The following is a 19,184-nucleotide window of genomic DNA, read 5'->3' as shown; positions in this document are numbered from 1 at the left end:
AGCCCAGGTGCAATTTAGATTTTGGCCACTAGATGACAGCAGTGTATGTGCAAAGTTTCAGACTGATCCAATGAACCATTGCATTTCGGTTCAAAATGTTGTATCAAGACTGCTACTACTAATTTGTTTATTAATAACTTTTCATGTTCAAAACTGTGCACTCTCCTCAAGCATGGTATTCTTTCACTGTAATAGCTACTGTAAATCGGACAGTGCAGTTAGATTAACAAGAATTTAAGCTTTCTGCCAATATCAAATATGTCTATGTCCTGGGAAATTTTCTTGTTACTTACAACTTCATGCTAATTGCATTAGCCTACGTTAGCTCAACCGTCCCGCAGGGGATCCACCAATCCTGAAGAAGTTTTAAAAACACACGCAAACACACATACACACACACATACAAAAAAATGTTACACTCACTGTCCTGACTTTCCTCTCTCTCCCTAGCTGGCGGGCAGCAAACTACAGCCAGTTCTATGGCATGTCTCTGGACGAGGGCCTGAGGTATCGCCTGGGGACACAGAGGCCCTCCAGGACCATCATGAGCATGAACGAGATGCAGGTGAGAAGACCTGTCTGCTGGGTAGGGCAAGGGTGGGATAGGGGGCAGGTTGATGCTGGGTGAGGCTGGGGGTTTCATGGGATGGATCTCCAATGCCATGGCACCCTATTCCCTATAAAGTGAATACTTTTGATGAGGGCCCATGTAAGGGATCATAGGGCACACTACTGTATATAGGGAATAGATAGCCAATTGGGATGCAGACATGGTGTCGCAGCCTCACATTCAGAGTGAGGGACAGTACAGTCTGTTTTTCACTTTATCAAAGCAGGTCGCTCTCAGAACATTACCTATGTAAACCTGAGAAGAATCTTCCAAATTTCCAATTTGGTGTAATATAAAAGTGTATGCATCAAAAGGGACCTATGATATAACATTTTATTTAAAGATTCTGCTTGCCTGGCCTGTATCATTACCAGCTATGGCTACCAGGCAGAGTCTGGTATTGATCTGTTGACAATTCTTTGTCTGTCTGGATCTTGGAAGCCTCCCCTCTGCTATGTGCTGTCTTTAACTCTGTTTACATTCTAACCAGACAGATTATGTAAGAGCCAATCAAATCATCACAGAGGGGCTTGGGAGGATAAAGGTGGAGGATGGGGTAGAGGATAGAGGTGGAGGATGGGGTAGAGGATAGAGGTGGTGAGGATGGGGTAGAGGATAGAAGATAGAGATGGAGAGGATGGGGTAGAGGATAGAGGTGGAGGATGGGGTAGAGCATAGAGGTGGAGGATGGGGTAAAGCATAGAGGTGGCGAGAATGGGGTAGAGGATAGAGGTGGATGGGAGGATGGGGTAGAGGATAGAAGATAGAGATGGAGAGGATGGGGTAGAGGATAGAGGTGGAGGATGGGGTAGAGCATAGAGGTGGAGGATGGGGTAAAGCATAGAGGTGGAGAGAATGGGGTAGAGGATAGAGGTGGATGGGAGGATGGGGTAGAGGATAGAGGTGGATGATGGGGTAGAGGCTAGAGGTGGAGGTTGGGGTAGAGGATAGAGGTGGAGGATGGGGTAGAGGATAGAGGTGGAGGATGGGGCAGAGGATAGAGGTGGATGATGGGGTAGAGGCTAGAGGTGGAGGTTGGGGTAGAGGATAGAGGTGGAGGATGGGGTAGAGGATAGAGGTGGAGGATGGGGCAGAGGATAGAGGTGGAGGATGGGGCAGAGGATAGAGGTGGAGGATGGGGCAGAGGATAGAGGTGGAGGATGGGGTAGAGGATAGAGGTGGAGGATGGGGCAGAGGATAGAGGTGGAGGATGGGGTAGAGGATAGAGGTGGAGGATGGGGTAGAGGATAGAGGTGTAGGATGGGGTAGAGGATAAAGGTGGAGGATGGGGTAGAGTCATCTTCTTTTAGACAACATAACAGACTGGCCCTCCCCTCTCTGTGCTACCCTTCCCAATCCCTATCCCCCACCTCTCCCACCTTACATCCTCCAGACCAAACTCCCCCACCCCCTCCTCCCTTCAAGTACACTCTCTCCAACCACCCCCCCCCCCTCCCTTCAATCCACTCTCTCCAACCCCCCACTCCCCCACCCACTCCTCCCTTCAACTCTATTCTCTCCAACCCACCACACCCTCATCCACCTGTCCCTCTCCTCCCAACATGCCCCTACCTGTACCTGGAGACAGATTTAAGCAGGAGAGCTTATTCATAAATTTCTCGGTCTGTTCTGTCTGTCTCCCAGCTGAGTCCCCGCATGTTAACAATCTTTCTACTGGGTGATGGACAGGCCCAGTCCTGAGGCCTGGGGGGTTGCAGCCACACACGCATGCACAGGCAAAATTGTCTCCAATTTCTTATACCCCTTATCTCTAAACACATCAGCACCGTGCTCCCACATCCAAGCTGGGTCATGCGTCACTCCAAGGTATGGTTTGGACTTTGACCTTCTACAGCGTTCGCGCGAGCACACACACACATTCGTAGATTTTCTATCAGGTGTTTGTCTGGGAAGAATAGTTGAGATATTAACAGGGGGAATGTGAGTAGACCGTACCAGCAGGTGTGGTGTGTCTAAACAGAGCTAGAGTTCAATGCATAATGCTCTAATGCTACATACAGTTGAAGTCGGAAGTTTACATACACTTAGGTTGGAGTCATTAAAACCTGTTTTTCAATCACTCCACAAATTTCTTGTTAACAAACTATAGTTTTGGCAAGTCGGTTAGGGCATCTACCTTGTGCATGCCACAAGTAATTTTTCCAACAATTGTTTACAGACAGATTATTTCACATGATTCACTGTATTACAATTCCAGTGGGTCAGAAGTTTACATACACTAAGTTGACTGTGCCTTTAAACAGCTTGTAAAATTCCAGAAAATTATGTCATGGCTTTAGAAGCTTCTGATAGGCTAATTGACATAATTTGAGTCAATTGGAGCCGTACCTGTTGATGTATTTAAAGGCCTACCTTCAAACTCAGTGCCTCTTTGCTTGCCATCATGGGAAAATATAAAGAAATCAGCCAAGACCTCAGAAAAAAAACTGTAGACCTCCACAAGTCTGGTTCATCCTTGGGAGCAATTTCCAAATGCCTGAAGGTACCACGTTCATCTGTACAAACAATAATACACAAGTATAAACTCCATGTGACCACGCAGCGGTCATACCGCTCAGGAAGGTGACGCGTTCTGTCTCCTAGAGATGAACATACTTCGGTGCGAAAATCCCAGAACAACAGCAAAGGACCTTGTGAAGATGCTGGAGGAAACAGGTACAAAAGTATCTATATCCACAGTAAAACGAGTCCTATGTTGACATAACCTGAAAGGCCGCTCAGCAAAGAAGAAGCCACTGCTCCAAAACCACCATTAAAAAAAGCCAGACTACGGTTTGCAACTGCACATGGGGACAAAGATCGTACTTTTTGGAGAAATGTCCTCTAGTCTGATTAAATAAAAATATAACTGTTTGGCCATAATGACCATCATTATATTTGGATGAAAAAGGGGGAGGCTTGCAAGCCGAAGAACACCATTCCAACCGTGAAGCACGGGGTGGCAGCATCATGTTGTGGGGGTGCTTTGCTGCAGGAGGGACTGGTGCACTTCACAAAATAGAGGGCATCATGAGGTAGGAAAATTATGTGGATATATTGAAGCAAACATCAAGACATCTGTCAGGAAGTTAAAGCTTTGTCGCAAATGGATCTTCCAAATGGACAATGACCACAAGCAAACTTGGAAGCAAAGTTGTGGCAAAATGGCTTAATGTCACGATCGTCTATGGGTGAGAGAGAGGACCAAGGCGCAGCGTGTGAGAAATACATCTTCCTTTTATTTTGATGAAGACGTAACACGAAACGAAACACTCTTACAACAAAACTAACAAAACAAACGTGAAGCTATAAACGAAAGTGCACACACAAGCTACTAACGTTCAACATAGACAATTACCCACATAAACCTAGTGCCTATGGCTGCCTTAAATATGGCTCCCAATCAGAGACAATTAATGACATCTGTCTCTGATTGAGAACCATTCAGGCAACCATAGACACAGCTAGACACCTATACTAAACACAAACCCATCTACTCTATTTAACCCCCTAAACCATACAACCACCTTAGACACTACAAAAACACATACATTCCCCATGTCACACCCTGACCTAACTAAAATAATAAAGAAAACAAAGAATACTAAAGCCAGGGTGTGACACTTAAGGACAACACAGTAAATGTATTGGAGTTGGCATCACAAAGCCCTGACCTCAATCCTATAGAAAATGTGTGGGAAGAACTGAAAAAGCTTGTGCGAGCAAGGAGGCCTACATACCTGACTCAGTTACACCAGCTCTGTCAGGAGGAATGGGCCAAAATTCACTCAACTTATTGTGGGAAGCTTGTGGAAGGCTACCCGACACATTTGACCCAAGTTAAACAATTTAAAGGAAATGCTACCAAATACTAATTGAGTGTATGTAAACTTCTGACCCACTGGGAATGTGATGAAAGAAATAAAAGCTGAAAGAAATAATTCTCTCTACTATTACTCTGACATTTCACATTCTTAAAATAAGTGGTGATCCTAACTGACCTAAAACAGGGACTTTTTACTCAGATTAAATGTCAGGAATTGTGAAAAACTAAGCTTAAATGTATTTGGCTAAGGTGTATGCAAACTTCCGACTTCACCTTTACCTGCAGGGTTAAGCATGCCTCCCACCTCCATACCTGGCCTGTCTCCGTCCCAATGTATAGTGCTCTAATTTTGACCAGGACCCATAGGGCTCCATAGGGTTCATAGGGCTCCATAGGGCTCCGTAGGGCTCATAGGGCTCCGTAGGGCTCATAGGGCTCCGTAGGGCTCACAGGGCTCCATAGGGCTCATAGGACTCCATAGGGCTCATAGGGTTCCATAGGGGCTCATAGGGCTCCATAGGGCTCCATAGGGCTCATAGGGTTCCATAGGGTTCCATAGGGCTCCATAGGGCTCATAGGGTTCCATCGGGCCCCATAGTGCCCCATAGGGCTCCATAGGGCTCCATAGGGCTCATAGGGCTCATAGGACTCCATAGGGCTCCATAGGGCTCATAGGGTTCCATAGGGCTCCATAGGGCTCATAGGGTTCCATAGGGCCCCATAGGGCTCATAGGGCTCCATAGAGCTCCATAGTGCGCCAAATGGCTCTATAGGGCTCCGTAGGGCTCCGTAGGGCTCTGTAGGGCTCCATAGGGCTCCATAGGGCTCTGGGAAAGGTAGTGAACTATGTAGGGAACAACGTCAGAAACTTAGGCCAAATGGTCCTAATCGTCTGTGAATCAGTCATCTCTACCGGAATAACTTAACAGACTTTTGCCAACGATTTGCATGTGTTACACAGTCATCTTACTGTATTTACATTCATGAAAGTCCTATTATGGATAATTATTCACCTTGCGCTGAGCGAGCTCCACACAAACGCATCAGTAGGAAGTTGTTGTTGTTGGTTTGTCAGTCACCTCTTGTTGTTGGTTTGTCAGCCTCCCCTTGTCGGTTTGTCAGCCTCCTCTTGTTGTTGGTTTGTCAGTCACCTCTTGTTGTTGGTTTGTCAGCCTCCTCTAGTTGTTGGTTTGTCAGCCTCCTCTTGTTGTTGGTTTGTCACCCTCCTCTTGTTGTTGGTTTGTCAGCCTCCTCTTGTTGTTGGTTTGTCAGCCTCCTCTTGTTGGTGGTTTGTCAGCCTCCTCTTGTTGTTGGTTTGTCAGCCTCCTCTTGTTGTTGGTTTGTCTGCCTCCTCTTGTTGTTGGTTTGTCAGCCTCCTCTTGTTGGTTTGTCAGCCTCCTCTTGTTGGTTTGTCAGCCTCCTCTTGTTTTGGTTTGTCAGCCTCCTCCTCTTGTTTTGGTTTGTCAGCCTCCTCTTGTCGGTATTTCAGCCTCATCCTCTTGTTGGTTTGTCAGCCTCCTCTTGTTTTGGTTTGTCAGCCTCCTCTTGTTGGTTTGTCAGCCTCCTCTTGTTGTTGGTTTGTCAGCTCTCCTCTTGTTGGTTTGTCATTCTCCTCTTGTTGGTTTGTCAATCTCCTCTTGTTGGTTTGTCAGCCCCTCTCTTGATCTTGGTTTGTCAGGCTCCTCTTGTTGTTGGTTTGTCAGTCACTTCTTGTTGTCGGTTTGTCAGCCTCCTCTTGTTGTTGGTTTGTCAGCCTCCTCTTGTTGTTGGTTTGTCAGCCTCCTCTTGTTGTTGGTTTGTCAGCCTCCTCTTGTTGTTGGTTTGTCAGCCTCCTCTTGTTGTTGGTTTGTCAGCCACCTCTTGCTGTTGGTTTGTCAGCCTCCTCTTGTTGTTGGTTTGTCAGCCTCCTCTTGTTTTGGTTTGTCAGCCGCCTCTTGTTGGTTTGTCAGCCTCCTCTTGTTGGTTTGTCAGATTCCTCTTGCTGTTGGTTTGTCAGCCCTCCTCTTGGTGTTGGTTTGTCAGCCTCCTCTTGTTATTGGTTTGTCAGCCTCCTCTTGTTGTTGGTTTTTCAGCCTCCTCTTGTTGTTGGTTTGTCAGCCTCCTCTTGTTGTTGGTTTGTCAGCCTCCTCTTGTTGTTGGTTTGTCAGCCGCCTCTTGTTGGTTTGTCAGCCTCCTCTTGTTGGTTTGTCAGCCTCCTGTTGTTGTTGGTTTGTCAGCCTCCTCTTGCTGTTGGTTTGTCAGCCTCCTCTTGCTGTTGGTTTGTCAGCCTCCTCTTCTTGTTGGTTTGTCAGCATACTCTTGTTGTTGGTTTGTCAGCCTCATCTTGTTGTTGGTTTGTCAGCCTCGTCTTGTTGGTTTGTCAGCCTCCTCTTGTTGTTGGTTTGTCAGCCTACTCTTGTTGTTTGTTTGTCAGTCTCCTCTTGTTGTTGGTTTGTCAGCCTCCTCTTGTTGGTTTGTCAGCCTCCTCTTCTTGGTTTGTCAGCCTCCTCTTGTTGGTTTGTCAGCCTCCTGTTGTTGTTGGTTTGTCAGCCTCCTCTTGCTGTTGGTTTGTCAGCCTCCTCTTGCTGTTGGTTTGTCAGCCTCCTCTTCTTGTTGGTTTGTCAGCATACTCTTGTTGTTGGTTTTTCAGCCTCCTCTTGTTGTTGGTTTGTCAGCCTCCTCTTGTTGTTGGTTTGTCAGCCTCCTCTTGTTGTTGGTTTGTCAGCCGCCTCTTGTTGGTTTGTCAGCCTCCTCTTCTTGGTTTGTCAGCCTCCTCTTGTTGGTTTGTCAGCCTCCTGTTGTTGTTGGTTTGTCAGCCTCCTCTTGCTGTTGGTTTGTCATCCTCCTCTTGCTGTTGGTTTGTCAGCCTCCTCTTCTTGTTGGTTTGTCAGCCTCCTCTTGTTGGTTTGTCAGCCTCCTGTTGTTGTCGGTTTGTCAGCCTCCTCTTGTTGTTGGTTTGTCAGTCACCTCTTGTTGTTGGTTTGTCAGCCTCCTCTAGTTGTTGGTTTGTCAGCCTCCTCTTGTTGTTGGTTTGTCACCCTCCTCTTGTTGTTGGTTTGTCAGCCTCCTCTTGTTGTTGGTTTGTCAGCCTCCTCTTGTTGGTGGTTTGTCAGCCTCCTCTTGTTGTTGGTTTGTCAGCCTCCTCTTGTTGTTGGTTTGTCTGCCTCCTCTTGTTGTTGGTTTGTCAGCCTCCTCTTGTTGGTTTGTCAGCCTCCTCTTGTTGGTTTGTCAGCCTCCTCTTGTTTTGGTTTGTCAGCCTCCTCTTGTTTTGGTTTGTCAGCCTCCTCTTGTCGGTTTTTCAGCCTCATCCTCTTGTTGGTTTGTCAGCCTCCTCTTGTTTTGGTTTGTCAGCCTCCTCTTGTTGGTTTGTCAGCCTCCTCTTGTTGTTGGTTTGTCAGCTCCCCTCTTGTTGGTTTGTCAATCTCCTCTTGTTGGTTTGTCAATCTCCTCTTGTTGGTTTGTCAGCCCCTCTCTTGATCTTGGTTTGTCAGGCTCCTCTTGTTGTTGGTTTGTCAGTCACTTCTTGTTGTCGGTTTGTCAGCCTCCTCTTGTTGTTGGTTTGTCAGCCTCCTCTTGTTGTTGGTTTGTCAGCCTCCTCTTGTTGTTGGTTTGTCAGCCTCCTCTTGTTGTTGGTTTGTCAGCCTCCTCTTGTTGTTGGTTTGTCAGCCACCTCTTGCTGTTGGTTTGTCAGCCTCCTCTTGTTGTTGGTTTGTCAGCCTCCTCTTGTTTTGGTTTGTCAGCCGCCTCTTGTTGGTTTGTCAGCCTCCTCTTGTTGGTTTGTCAGATTCCTCTTGCTGTTGGTTTGTCAGCCCTCCTCTTGGTGTTGGTTTGTCAGCCTCCTCTTGTTATTGGTTTGTCAGCCTCCTCTTGTTGTTGGTTTTTCAGCCTCCTCTTGTTGTTGGTTTGTCAGCCTCCTCTTGTTGTTGGTTTGTCAGCCTCCTCTTGTTGTTGGTTTGTCAGCCGCCTCTTGTTGGTTTGTCAGCCTCCTCTTGTTGGTTTGTCAGCCTCCTGTTGTTGTTGGTTTGTCAGCCTCCTCTTGCTGTTGGTTTGTCAGCCTCCTCTTGCTGTTGGTTTGTCAGCCTCCTCTTGCTGTTGGTTTGTCAGCATACTCTTGTTGTTGGTTTGTCAGCCTCATCTTGTTGTTGGTTTGTCAGCCTCGTCTTGTTGGTTTGTCAGCCTCCTCTTGTTGTTGGTTTGTCAGCCTACTCTTGTTGTTTGTTTGTCAGTCTCCTCTTGTTGTTGGTTTGTCAGCCTCCTCTTGTTGGTTTGTCAGCCTCCTCTTGTTGGTTTGTCAGCCTCCTCTTCTTGGTTTGTCAGCCTCCTCTTGTTGGTTTGTCAGCCTCCTGTTGTTGTTGGTTTGTCAGCCTCCTCTTGCTGTTGGTTTGTCAGCCTCCTCTTGCTGTTGGTTTGTCAGCCTCCTCTTCTTGTTGGTTTGTCAGCATACTCTTGTTGTTGGTTTTTCAGCCTCCTCTTGTTGTTGGTTTGTCAGCCTCCTCTTGTTGTTGGTTTGTCAGCCTCCTCTTGTTGTTGGTTTGTCAGCCGCCTCTTGTTGGTTTGTCAGCCTCCTCTTCTTGGTTTGTCAGCCTCCTCTTGTTGGTTTGTCAGCCTCCTGTTGTTGTTGGTTTGTCAGCCTCCTCTTGCTGTTGGTTTGTCATCCTCCTCTTGCTGTTGGTTTGTCAGCCTCCTCTTCTTGTTGGTTTGTCAGCATACTCTTGTTGTTGGTTTGTCAGCCTCATCTTGTTGTTGGTTTGTCAGCCTCCTCTTGTTGTTGGTTTGTCAGCCTCGTCTTGTTGGTTTGTCAGCCTCCTCTTGTTGTTGGTTTGTCAGCCTCCTCTTGTTGTTTGTTTGTCAGTCTCCTCTTGTTGTTGGTTTGTCAGCCTCCTCTTGTTGGTTTGTCAGCCTCCTCTTGTTGGTTTGTCAGCCTCCTCCTCTTGTTGGTTTGTCACCCTCCTCTTGTTTTTTCGTTTGTCAGCCTCCTCTTGTTGTTGGTTTGTCAGCTCGCCTCTTGTTGGTTTGTCATTCTCCTCTTGTTGGTTTGTCATTCTCCTCTTGTTGGTTTGTCAGCCCCCTCTTGATCTTGGTTTTTCAGGCTCCTCTTGTTGTTGGTTTGTCAGTCACTTCTATGTTGTTGGTTTGTCAGCCTCCTCTTGTTGTTGTTGGTTTGTCAGCCTCCTCTTGTTGTTGGTTTGTCAGCCTCCTCTTGTTGTTGGTTTGTCAGCCACCTCTTGTTGGTTTGTCAACCTCCTCTTGTTGTTGGTTTGTCAGCCTCCTCTTGTTGTTGGTTTGTCAGCCTCCTCTTGTTGTTGGTTTGTCAGCCTCTTCTTGTTGTTGGTTTGTCAGCCTCCACTTGTTGGTTTGTCATTCTCCTCTTGTTGGTTTGTCAGTCACCTCTTGTTGTTGGTTTGTCAGTCACCTCTTGTTGTTGGTTTGTCAGCCTCCTCTTGTTGTTGGTTTGTCAGCCTCCTCTTGTTGGTGGTTTGTCAGTCTCCTCTTGTTGTTGGTTTGTCAGCCTCCTCTTGTTGTTGGTTTGTCTGCCTCCTCTTGTTGTTGGTTTGTCAGCCTCCTCTTGTTGGTTTGTCACCCTCCTCTTGTTTTGGTTTTTCAGCCTCATCCTCTTGTTGGTTTGTCAGCCTCCTCTTGTTGTTGGTTTGTCAGCCACCTCTTGTTGGTTTGTCAGCCTCCTCCTCTTGTTGGTTTGTCACCCTCCTCTTGTTTTTTCGTTTGTCAGCCTCCTCTTGTTGTTGGTTTGTCAGCTCTCCTCTTGTTGGTTTGTCATTCTCCTCTTGTTGGTTTGTCATTCTCCTCTTGTTGGTTTGTCAGCCCCCTCTTGATCTTGGTTTGTCAGCCTCCTCTTGTTGTTGGTTTGTCAGTCACTTCTTGTTGTTGGTTTGTCAGCTCCTCTTGTTGTTGTTGGTTTGTCAGCCTCCTCTTGTTGATGGTTTGTCAGCCTCCTCTTGTTGTTGGTTTGTCAGCCTCCTCTTGTTGTTGGTTTGTCAGCCTCCTCTTGTTGGTTTGTCAGCCTCCTCTTGTTGTTGGTTTGTCAACCTCCTCTTGCTGTTGGTTTGTCAGCCTCCTCTTGCTGTTGGTTTGTCAGCCTCCACTTGTTTTGGTTTGTCAGCCGCCTCTCGTTGGTTTGTCAGCCTCCTCTTGCTGTTGGTTTGTCAGCCCTCCTCTTGTTGTTGGTTTTTCAGCCTCCTCTTGTTATTGGTTTGTCAGCCTCATTTTGTTTTTGGTTTTTCAGCCTCCTCTTGTTGTTGGTTTGTCAGCCTCCTCTTGTTGTTGGTTTGTCAGCCTCCTCTTGTTGTTGGTTTGTCAGCCGCCTCTTGTTGGTTTGTCAGCCGCCTCTTCTTGGTTTGTCAGCCTCCTCTTGGTAGTTTGTCAGCCTCCTGTTGTTGTTGGTTTGTCAGCTTCCTCTTGCTGTTGGTTTGTCAGCCTCCTCTTGCTGTTGGTTTGTCACCCTCCTCTTGTTGTTGGTTTGTCAGCATACTCTTGTTGTTGGTTTGTCAGCCTCGTCTTGTTGTTGGTTTGTCAGCCTCGTCTTGTTGGTTTGTCAGCCTCCTCTTGTTGTTGGTTTGTCAGCCTCCTCTTGTTTTGGTTTGTCAGCCGCCTCTTGTTGGTTTGTCATTCTCCTCTTGTTGGTTTGTCAGCCTCCTCTTGCTGTTGGTTTGTCAGCCCTCCTCTTGTTGTTGGTTTGTCAGCCTCCTCTTTTTATTGGTTTGTCAGCCTCCTCTTGTTGTTGGTTTGTCAGCCTCTTCTTGTTGTTGGTTTGTCAGCCTCCTCTTGTTGGTTTGTCATTCTCCTCTTGTTGGTTTGTCAGTCACCTCTTGTTGTTGGTTTGTCAGCCTCCTCTTGTTGTTGGTTTGTCAGCCTCCTCTTGTTGTTGGTTTGTCAGCCTCCTCTTGTTGGTGGTTTGTCAGTCTCCTCTTGTTGTTGGTTTGTCAGCCTCCTCTTGTTGTTGGTTTGTCAGCCTCCTCTTGTTGGTTTGTCAGCCTCCTCTTGTTTTAGTTTGTCAGCCTCCTCTTGTTTTGGTTTTTCAGCCTCAGCCTCTTGTTGGTTTGTCAGCCTCCTCTTGTTGTTGGTTTGTCAGCCACCTCTTGTTGGTTTGTCAGCCTCCTCCTCTTGTTGGTTTGTCACCCTCCTCTTGTTTTTTCGTTTGTCAGCCTCCTCTTGTTGTTGGTTTGTCAGCTCTCCTCTTGTTGGTTTGTCATTCTCCTCTTGTTGGTTTGTCAGCCTCCTCTTGCTGTTGGTTTGTCAGCCCTCCTCTTGTTCTTGGTTTGTCAGCCTCCTCTTGTTATTGGTTTGTCAGCCTCTTCTTGTTGTTGGTTTGTCAGCCTCTTCTTGTTGTTGGTTTGTCAGCCTCCTCTTGTTGTTGGTTTGTCAGCCTCCTCTTGTTGTTGGTTTGTCAGCCTCCTCTTGTTGGTGGTTTGTCAGTCACTTCTTGTTGTTGGTTTGTCAGCCTCCTCTTGTTGTTGGTTTGTCTGCCTCCTCTTGTTGTTGGTTTGTCAGCCTCCTCTTGTTGGTTTGTCAGCCTCCTCTTGTTTTGGTTTGTCAGCCTCCTCTTGTTTTGGTTTTTCAGCCTCATCCTCTTGTTGGTTTGTCACCCTCCTCTTGTTGTTGGTTTGTCAGCCACCTCTTGTTGGTTTGTCATTCTCCTCCTCTTGTTGGTTTGTCACCCTCCTCTTGTTTTTTCGTTTGTCAGCCTCCTCTTGTTGTTGGTTTGTCAGCTCTCCTCTTGTTGGTTTGTCATTCTCCTCTTGTTGGTTTGTCATTCTCCTCTTGTTGGTTTGTCAGCCCCCTCTTGATCTTGGTTTGTCAGCTGCCTCTTGTTGTTGGTTTGTCAGTCACTTCTTGTTGTTGGTTTGTCAGCTCCTCTTGTTGTTGTTGGTTTGTCAGCCTCCTCTTGTTGATTGTTTGTCAGCCTCCTCTTGTTGTTGGTTTGTCAGCCTCCTCTTGTTGTTGGTTTGTCAGCCTCCTCTTGTTGGTTTGTCAGCCTCCTCTTGTTGTTGGTTTGTCAGTCTCCTCTTGCTGTTGGTTTGTCAGCCTCCTCTTGTTGTTGGTTTGTCAGCCTCCACTTGTTTTGGTTTGTCAGCCGCCTCTCGTTGGTTTGTCAGCCTCCTCTTGCTGTTGGTTTGTCAATCCTCCTCTTGTTGTTGGTTTTTCAGCCTCCTCTTGTTATTGGTTTGTCAGCCTCATTTAGTTTTTGTTTTTTCAGCCTCCTCTTGTTGTTGGTATGTCAGTCTCCTCTTGTTGTTGGTTTGTCAGCCTCCTCTTGTTGTTGGTTTGTCAGCCGCCTCTTGTTGGTTTGTCAGCCGCCTCTTCTTGGTTTGTCAGCCTCCTCTTGGTAGTTTGTCAGCCTCCTGTTGTTGTTAGTTTGTCAGCCTCCTCTTGCTGTTGGTTTGTCAGCCTCCTCTTGCTGTTGGTTTGTCAGCCTCCTCTTGTTGTTGGTTTGTCAGCATACTCTTGTTGTTGGTTTGTCAGCATACTCTTGTTGTTGGTTTGTCATTCTCCTCTTGTTGGTTTGTCATTCTCCTCTTGTTGGTTTGTCAGCCCCCTCTTGATCTTGGTTTGTCAGCTTCCTCTTGTTGTTGGTTTGTCAGTCACTTCTTGTTGTTGGTTTGTCAGCTCCTCTTGTTGTTGTTGGTTTGTCAGCCTCCTCTTGTTGATGGTTTGTCAGCCTCCTCTTGTTGTTGGTTTGTCAGCCTCCTCTTGTTGTTGGTTTGTCAGCCTCCTCTTGTTGGTTTGTCAGCCTCCTCTTGTTGTTGGTTTGTCAGTCTCCTCTTGCTGTTGGTTTGTCAGCCTCCTCTTGTTGTTGGTTTGTCAGCCTCCACTTGTTTTGGTTTGTCAGCCGCCTCTCGTTGGTTTGTCAGCCTCCTCTTGCTGTTGGTTTGTCAGCCCTCCTCTTGTTGTTGGTTTTTCAGCCTCCTCTTGTTATTGGTTTGTCAGCCTCATTTAGTTTTTGTTTTTTCAGCCTCCTCTTGTTGTTGGTTTGTCAGCCTCCTCTTGCTGTTGGTTTGTCAGCCTCCTCTTGCTGTTGGTTTGTCAGCCTCCTCTTGTTGTTGGTTTGTCAGCATACTCTTGTTGTTGGTTTGTCAGCATACTCTTGTTGTTGGTTTGTCAGCCTCCTCTTGTTGTTGGTTTGTCAGCCGCCTCTTGTTGGTTTGTCAGCCGCCTCTTCTTGGTTTGTCAGCCTCCTCTTGGTAGTTTGTCAGCCTCCTGTTGTTGTTAGTTTGTCAGCCTCCTCTTGCTGTTGGTTTGTCAGCCTCCTCTTGCTGTTGGTTTGTCAGCCTCCTCTTGTTGTTGGTTTGTCAGCATACTCTTGTTGTTGGTTTGTCAGCATACTCTTGTTGTTGGTTTGTCAGCCTCGTCTTGTTGTTGGTTTGTCAGCCTCGTCTTGTTGGTTTGTCAGCCTCCTCTTGTTGTTGGTTTGTCAGCCTCCTCTTGTTTTGGTTTGTCAGCCGCCTCTTGTTGGTTTGTCATTCTCCTCTTGTTGGTTTGTCAGCCTCCTCTTGCTGTTGGTTTGTCAGCCCTCCTCTTGTTGTTGGTTTGTCAGCCTCCTCTTGTTATTGGTTTGTCAGCCTGCTCTTGTTGTTGGTTTGTCAGCCTCTTCTTGTTGTTGGTTTGTCAGCCTCCTCTTGTTGGTTTGTCATTCTCCTCTTGTTGGTTTGTCAGTCACCTCTTGTTGTTGGTTTGTCAGCCTCCTCTTGTTGTTGGTTTGTCAGCCTCCTCTTGTTGTTGGTTTGTCAGCCTCCTCTTGTTGTTGGTTTGTCAGCCTCCTCTTGTTGGTTTGTCATTCTCCTCTTGTTGGTTTGTCAGTCACCTCTTGTTGTTGGTTTGTCAGCCTCCTCTTGTTGTTGGTTTGTCAGCCTCCTCTTGTTGTTGGTTTGTCAGCCTCCTCTTGTTGGTGGTTTGTCAGTCTCCTCTTGTTGTTGGTTTGTCAGCCTCCTCTTGTTGTTGGTTTGTCAGCCTCCTCTTGTTGGTTTGTCAGCCTCCTCTTGTTTTGGTTTGTCAGCCTCCTCTTGTTTTGGTTTTTCAGCCTCAGCCTCTTGTTGGTTTGTCAGCCTCCTCTTGTTGTTGGTTTGTCAGCCACCTCTTGTTGGTTTGTCAGCCTCCTCCTCTTGTTGGTTTGTCACCCTCCTCTTGTTTTTTCGTTTGTCAGCCTCCTCTTGTTGTTGGTTTGTCAGCCTCCTCTTGTTGGTGGTTTGTCAGTCACTTCTTGTTGTTGGTTTGTCAGCCTCCTCTTGTTGTTGGTTTGTCTGCCTCCTCTTGTTGTTGGTTTGTCAGCCTCCTCTTGTTGGTTTGTCAGCCTCCTCTTGTTTTGGTTTGTCAGCCTCCTCTTGTTTTGGTTTTTCAGCCTCATCCTCTTGTTGGTTTGTCAGCCTCCTCTTGTTGTTGGTTTGTCAGCCACCTCTTGTTGGTTTGTCATTCTCCTCCTCTTGTTGGTTTGTCACCCTCCTCTTGTTTTTTCGTTTGTCAGCCTCCTCTTGTTGTTGGTTTGTCAGCTCTCCTCTTGTTGGTTTGTCATTCTCCTCTTGTTGGTTTGTCATTCTCCTCTTGTTGGTTTGTCAGCCCCCTCTTGATCTTGGTTTGTCAGCTGCCTCTTGTTGTTGGTTTGTCAGTCACTTCTTGTTGTTGGTTTGTCAGCTCCTCTTGTTGTTGTTGGTTTGTCAGCCTCCTCTTGTTGATTGTTTGTCAGCCTCCTCTTGTTGTTGGTTTGTCAGCCTCTTCTTGTTGTTGGTTTGTCAGCCTCCTCTTGTTGGTTTGTCAGCCTCCTCTTGTTGTTGGTTTGTCAGTCTCCTCTTGCTGTTGGTTTGTCAGCCTCCTCTTGTTGTTGGTTTGTCAGCCTCCACTTGTTTTGGTTTGTCAGCCGCCTCTCGTTGGTTTGTCAGCCTCCTCTTGCTGTTGGTTTGTCAATCCTCCTCTTGTTGTTGGTTTTTCAGCCTCCTCTTGTTATTGGTTTGTCAGCCTCATTTAGTTTTTGTTTTTTCAGCCTCCTCTTGTTGTTGGTATGTCAGTCTCCTCTTGTTGTTGGTTTGTCAGCCTCCTCTTGTTGTTGGTTTGTCAGCCGCCTCTTGTTGGTTTGTCAGCCGCCTCTTCTTGGTTTGTCAGCCTCCTCTTGGTAGTTTGTCAGCCTCCTGTTGTTGTTAGTTTGTCAGCCTCCTCTTGCTGTTGGTTTGTCAGCCTCCTCTTGCTGTTGGTTTGTCAGCCTCCTCTTGTTGTTGGTTTGTCAGCATACTCTTGTTGTTGGTTTGTCAGCATACTCTTGTTGTTGGTTTGTCATTCTCCTCTTGTTGGTTTGTCATTCTCCTCTTGTTGGTTTGTCAGCCCCCTCTTGATCTTGGTTTGTCAGCTTCCTCTTGTTGTTGGTTTGTCAGTCACTTCTTGTTGTTGGTTTGTCAGCTCCTCTTGTTGTTGTTGGTTTGTCAGCCTCCTCTTGTTGATGGTTTGTCAGCCTCCTCTTGTTGTTGGTTTGTCAGCCTCCTCTTGTTGTTGGTTTGTCAGCCTCCTCTTGTTGGTTTGTCAGCCTCCTCTTGTTGTTGGTTTGTCAGTCTCCTCTTGCTGTTGGTTTGTCAGCCTCCTCTTGTTGTTGGTTTGTCAGCCTCCACTTGTTTTGGTTTGTCAGCCGCCTCTCGTTGGTTTGTCAGCCTCCTCTTGCTGTTGGTTTGTCAGCCCTCCTCTTGTTGTTGGTTTTTCAGCCTCCTCTTGTTATTGGTTTGTCAGCCTCATTTAGTTTTTGTTTTTTCAGCCTCCTCTTGTTGTTGGTTTGTCAGCCTCCTCTTGTTGTTGGTTTGTCAGCCTCCTCTTGTTGTTGGTTTGTCAGCCGCCTCTTGTTGGTTTGTCAGCCGCCTCTTCTTGGTTTGTCAGCCTCCTCTTGGTAGTTTGTCAGCCTCCTGTTGTTGTTAGTTTGTCAGCCTCCTCTTGCTGTTGGTTTGTCAGCCTCCTCTTGCTGTTGGTTTGTCAGCCTCCTCTTGTTGTTGGTTTGTCAGCATACTCTTGTTGTTGGTTTGTCAGCATACTCTTGTTGTTGGTTTGTCAGCCTCGTCTTGTTGTTGGTTTGTCAGCCTCGTCTTGTTGGTTTGTCAGCCTCCTCTTGTTGTTGGTTTGTCAGCCTCCTCTTGTTTTGGTTTGTCAGCCGCCTCTTGTTGGTTTGTCATTCTCCTCTTGTTGGTTTGTCAGCCTCCTCTTGCTGTTGGTTTGTCAGCCCTCCTCTTGTTGTTGGTTTGTCAGCCTCCTCTTGTTATTGGTTTGTCAGCCTGCTCTTGTTGTTGGTTTGTCAGCCTCTTCTTGTTGTTGGTTTGTCAGCCTCCTCTTGTTGGTTTGTCATTCTCCTCTTGTTGGTTTGTCAGTCACCTCTTGTTGTTGGTTTGTCAGCCTCCTCTTGTTGTTGGTTTGTCAGCCTCCTCTTGTTGTTGGTTTGTCAGCCTCCTCTTGTTGGTGGTTTGTCAGTCTCCTCTTGTTGTTGGTTTGTCAGCCTCATCCTCTTGTTGGTTTGTCAGCCTCCTCTTGTTGTTGGTTTGTCAGCCACCTCTTGTTGGTTTGTCATTCTCCTCCTCTTGTTGGTTTGTCACCCTCCTCTTGTTTTTTCGTTTGTCAGCCTCCTCTTGTTGTTGGTTTGTCAGCTCTCCTCTTGTTGGTTTGTCATTCTCCTCTTGTTGGTTTGTCATTCTCCTCTTGTTGGTTTGTCAGCCCCCTCTTGATCTTGGTTTGTCAGCTGCCTCTTGTTGTTGGTTTGTCAGTCACTTCTTGTTGTTGGTTTGTCAGCTCCTCTTGTTGATTGTTTGTCAGCCTCCTCTTGTTGTTGGTTTGTCAGCCTCCTCTTGTTGTTGGTTTGTCAGCCTCCTCTTGTTGGTTTGTCAGCCTCCTCTTGTTGTTGGTTTGTCAGTCTCCTCTTGCTGTTGGTTTGTCAGCCTCCTCTTGTTGTTGGTTTGTCAGCCTCCACTTGTTTTGGTTTGTCAGCCGCCTCTCGTTGGTTTGTCAGCCTCCTCTTGCTGTTGGTTTGTCAATCCTCCTCTTGTTGTTGGTTTTTCAGCCTCCTCTTGTTATTGGTTTGTCAGCCTCATTTAGTTTTTGTTTTTTCAGCCTCCTCTTGTTGTTGGTATGTCAGTCTCCTCTTGTTGTTGGTTTGTCAGCCTCCTCTTGTTGTTGGTTTGTCAGCCGCCTCTTGTTGGTTTGTCAGCCGCCTCTTCTTGGTTTGTCAGCCTCCTCTTGGTAGTTTGTCAGCCTCCTGTTGTTGTTAGTTTGTCAGCCTCCTCTTGCTGTTGGTTTGTCAGCCTCCTCTTGCTGTTGGTTTGTCAGCCTCCTCTTGTTGTTGGTTTGTCAGCATACTCTTGTTGTTGGTTTGTCAGCATACTCTTGTTGTTGGTTTGTCATTCTCCTCTTGTTGGTTTGTCATTCTCCTCTTGTTGGTTTGTCAGCCCCCTCTTGATCTTGGTTTGTCAGCTTCCTCTTGTTGTTGGTTTGTCAGTCACTTCTTGTTGTTGGTTTGTCAGCTCCTCTTGTTGTTGTTGGTTTGTCAGCCTCCTCTTGTTGATGGTTTGTCAGCCTCCTCTTGTTGTTGGTTTGTCAGCCTCCTCTTGTTGTTGGTTTGTCAGCCTCCTCTTGTTGGTTTGTCAGCCTCCTCTTGTTGTTGGTTTGTCAGTCTCCTCTTGCTGTTGGTTTGTCAGCCTCCTCTTGTTGTTGGTTTGTCAGCCTCCACTTGTTTTGGTTTGTCAGCCGCCTCTCGTTGGTTTGTCAGCCTCCTCTTGCTGTTGGTTTGTCAGCCCTCCTCTTGTTGTTGGTTTTTCAGCCTCCTCTTGTTATTGGTTTGTCAGCCTCATTTAGTTTTTGTTTTTTCAGCCTCCTCTTGTTGTTGGTTTGTCAGCCTCCTCTTGTTGTTGGTTTGTCAGCCTCCTCTTGTTGTTGGTTTGTCAGCCGCCTCTTGTTGGTTTGTCAGCCGCCTCTTCTTGGTTTGTCAGCCTCCTCTTGGTAGTTTGTCAGCCTCCTGTTGTTGTTAGTTTGTCAGCCTCCTCTTGCTGTTGGTTTGTCAGCCTCCTCTTGCTGTTGGTTTGTCAGCCTCCTCTTGTTATTGGTTTGTCAGCATACTCTTGTTGTTGGTTTGTCAGCATACTCTTGTTGTTGGTTTGTCAGCCTCGTCTTGTTGTTGGTTTGTCAGCCTCGTCTTGTTGGTTTGTCAGCCTCCTCTTGTTGTTGGTTTGTCAGCCTCCTCTTGTTTTGGTTTGTCAGCCGCCTCTTGTTGGTTTGTCATTCTCCTCTTGTTGGTTTGTCAGCCTCCTCTTGCTGTTGGTTTGTCAGCCCTCCTCTTGTTGTTGGTTTGTCAGCCTCCTCTTGTTATTGGTTTGTCAGCCTGCTCTTGTTGTTGGTTTGTCAGCCTCTTCTTGTTGTTGGTTTGTCAGCCTCCTCTTGTTGGTTTGTCATTCTCCTCTTGTTGGTTTGTCAGTCACCTCTTGTTGTTGGTTTGTCAGCCTCCTCTTGTTGTTGGTTTGTCAGCCTCCTCTTGTTGTTGGTTTGTCAGCCTCCTCTTGTTGGTGGTTTGTCAGTCTCCTCTTGTTGTTGGTTTGTCAGCCTCCTCTTGTTGTTGGTTTGTCTGCCTCCTCTTGTTGTTGGTTTGTCAGCCTCCTCTTGTTGGTTTGTCAGCCTCCTCTTGTTTTGGTTTGTCAGCCTCCTCTTGTTTTGGTTTTTCAGCCTCATCCTCTTGTTGGTTTGTCAGCCTCCTCTTGTTGTTGGTTTGTCAGCCACCTCTTGTTGGTTTGTCAGCCGCCTCCTCTTGTTGGT

At 46.9% G+C, this 19,184-nt stretch overlaps 1 protein-coding gene across 3 annotated transcripts in view; it reads left to right on the top strand.

The window, feature by feature from the left end:
* The window catches only part of tinagl1 (tubulointerstitial nephritis antigen-like 1), an 80,180-nt gene that overhangs the window by 33,782 nt on the left and 27,214 nt on the right, over positions 1-19,184 (top strand). For all 3 annotated transcript variants that reach the window (XM_071368693.1, XM_071368692.1, XM_071368694.1), the window contains exon 5: positions 451-565. In XM_071368693.1, coding sequence (XP_071224794.1) covers positions 451-565 — 115 coding nt within the window. The remainder of the gene's footprint in view (positions 1-450; positions 566-19,184) is intronic.

This window comes from Salvelinus alpinus, chromosome 26 (assembly GCF_045679555.1).
Source record: "Salvelinus alpinus chromosome 26, SLU_Salpinus.1, whole genome shotgun sequence".
Taxonomy (NCBI): domain Eukaryota; kingdom Metazoa; phylum Chordata; class Actinopteri; order Salmoniformes; family Salmonidae; genus Salvelinus; species Salvelinus alpinus.
Note: the sequence above shows the minus strand (reverse complement) of the source record. Positions and strands in the feature narration are given on the sequence as shown.